This window comes from Mus pahari, chromosome 6, assembly GCF_900095145.1.
Source record: "Mus pahari chromosome 6, PAHARI_EIJ_v1.1, whole genome shotgun sequence".
Classification (NCBI taxonomy): domain Eukaryota; kingdom Metazoa; phylum Chordata; class Mammalia; order Rodentia; family Muridae; genus Mus; species Mus pahari.
The window spans coordinates 85,483,747-85,486,159 of NC_034595.1; the positions used below are offsets into that span (position 1 = coordinate 85,483,747).

Genomic DNA, 2,413 nt, shown 5'->3' on the forward strand with positions numbered 1-2,413 from the left:
GAACTCAGAAATCCACCTGCCTCTGCCTCCCGAGTGCTGGGATTAAAGGCGTGTGCCACCACACCCGGCTAAATCTGTTTTAATTGAAACAGCTGTTCAGAGTTCCTAAGAACTGTTATTACACTTATTTACTTTAAATATGTAGGTACAGGTTTACCACAGAGTAGGTCAGGACAACCTGCAGAAGTCTGGTCTTTGTTCCCCCATGTGGGTCCTAGGGATGGAGATGGAACTCCGATAGTTAGGCTTGGTGACAGGTGCCTTTACCTGATGAGCACCTCAGAGCCCTGTGCCTATCTTCCTGAGTCACAGACTAGACTTTTTCTCATCCTTATCTTGCTCATTAATCAGGGGCAGGGAAAGGACAGCCTACTATACATTATTTGCTCGGTGTGGGGCTCCTACCTGCATCTGCTGCCACAATTTTAGCAATCTGGCTGCGGAGGTGGCTTAGTTCATCCTGCAGCTCAGTGGTGCGGCTTAGGGCAGGCAGGGCTGGCTTCTTCAGGGCCAGGAGCCTCTCCTCAGACCCACGCAGATTGGGCACTGAGGCATTACGCTGCATGACAATCAGAGGGCTAGGCTTCCAGGTATGTCTCAGAGGGCGTGTATCGCTCCTGGGCCAGAGAAAGAAAAATATGTCTTTACTACAGACAGCTAGCTGCTTGCTGTATGTCCCTAATTAAATTCCTTTACCCCACAGGTCCCACTCCCCTTTAAGCCCATAACTCAATCCTATTGCCCCTCAGCCTCTTATAAGCACCCCCTCAGTGACTGCCACTTCTGGTGGAAACTGCCCACCACAGCAGAGCAGCTACCTGACCCGAGCATATGTTTCCTCTTCATCTGCAGCAATCCAGGCAATGTCAGCCAGAGTAGGGACTGGAGGGACATCTTTCAAACACAGGTCAGAGATGTTGGGCAGGGTCTGTGAGAAAGCAAAATTCAACATTTACCCAACACGATGAGCTAATCAGATTAATGCAAAATGGGACCCTAATCCAGCACTTAGTGAGGAAGGCCTCCTAAAGTAAGGAGAAAGGATCCTGCTTACAAATCAGGCTATTTAATGGAACTGGCCTGAATTGCCCCTCCCCCCTTTAAAGTGCTGTCTGTATGATGTCTGTAACATGTGCCTACTTGGTACCCACGGATGCCAGAAGAGGGTGTCAGATCTTCTAGAACTGGAGCTACAGATAGCTGTGAGGTGCCCTATGGGGTGCTGGGAATTGAACCTGGGTCCTCTGGAAAAGCAGCTGCTGAACCATCTCTTGAGTCCCACATACTAAATATGAACGCTACTCACATACTATTCTGAAGAGCCTGCGTCTGTACCTGTCTTGGCTCAGCAGCATCTGACCATGGATACAGTCAGATGTGAGGGAACTTCCAGTGTCACACTACACAGCTGTATTCCCTTTGCTTCTGAGTAACCAGGACCTTCCCAAGTTCTTTTGACAGTTCTGAATAGTGTTCAGTAATGAGACACTTGTCTGGTAACTACATACTCCCGATCTCAATCTCTCCTAACACTAACCCTGATACCACTTCTAACCCTGAGCTCAGGTACTCATGCACATATTTATGCCTCTCTGTGCCAGGAATGCTCTCTTTCGCGTCTCTGCTTCCCATGCTTGCCACCATAACCACCTAACACAGGGCTGGGACCTCACCAGGAGTTCTTAATGGAGGCAAGTCTCAGAGACCTTGGCCAGTCAGGAGTCTCTACTGTAGAGTGGATGCTTTTAAAGCCTCCACAGACACGGGAAAGCGGCCCAGTAATAGAGTGGCCATGTTTGGACAGAAGAGAATGGGGATTTGAGGCCACAGAAAAACACTAAAAATAGAGGCAAAGTGGTCCACTCGAATTGCTGGTGAGATGAGCAGGTTTCCTCGGGAGCCACAGCGCTCACGTGGACAGACGCGAGGCACAGATGCCTCAGAGTGCTAATGTAAGTCACCTGGAGATCTGGTTTAGCAAAGGCTTTGGGGCCTGCTTTGATAAAAGTGCATTGCTGGAAGCTTACAAAACCTGAGTCACTTAGTAGTAGCAACAAAGATAAGATGGAGGATTGTCAATTTATGAGCACTCTGGAAGTCTGACTGTGTGGTCACACGTCTGTGTGCAATCAGGAAGGCCGTGTCCAGGATCTATTATAAATATTCAGTAAATTAAAGTGACCAGGAAAGCAGGCAAAAAAAAAAAAAAAAAGCCTTGGCAGCTGGCAGGATGTGGAGGTACAGAAGCGGCATCTACCTCCCAGACACGGAACCTCCAGGACACTCACCTCAAAAGATGCCCGTGGACAGGGCTTCAGGGGGAGATTGGTCCCAATTCGTCTGACCACACTTCGAGCAGCCCCATGTGGCTTGTTTTGCCAGATTGGGATAGTCTAGAGAAGACAGACAGACA

At 49.0% G+C, this 2,413-nt stretch overlaps 1 protein-coding gene across 1 annotated transcript in view; it reads right to left on the minus strand.

Annotated features, from left to right (window-relative positions):
• The window catches only part of Mtfr1l (mitochondrial fission regulator 1 like), a 7,009-nt gene extending 4,596 nt beyond the window's left edge, over positions 1-2,413 (minus strand). The window contains exons 1-3 of the mRNA XM_021200275.2: positions 2,289-2,413; positions 819-928; positions 406-617 (exon numbers count right to left, since the gene is read on the minus strand). Of these exons, the coding sequence (XP_021055934.1) occupies positions 406-565 (160 nt within the window). The 5' untranslated portion in view covers positions 566-617; positions 819-928; positions 2,289-2,413. The remainder of the gene's footprint in view (positions 1-405; positions 618-818; positions 929-2,288) is intronic.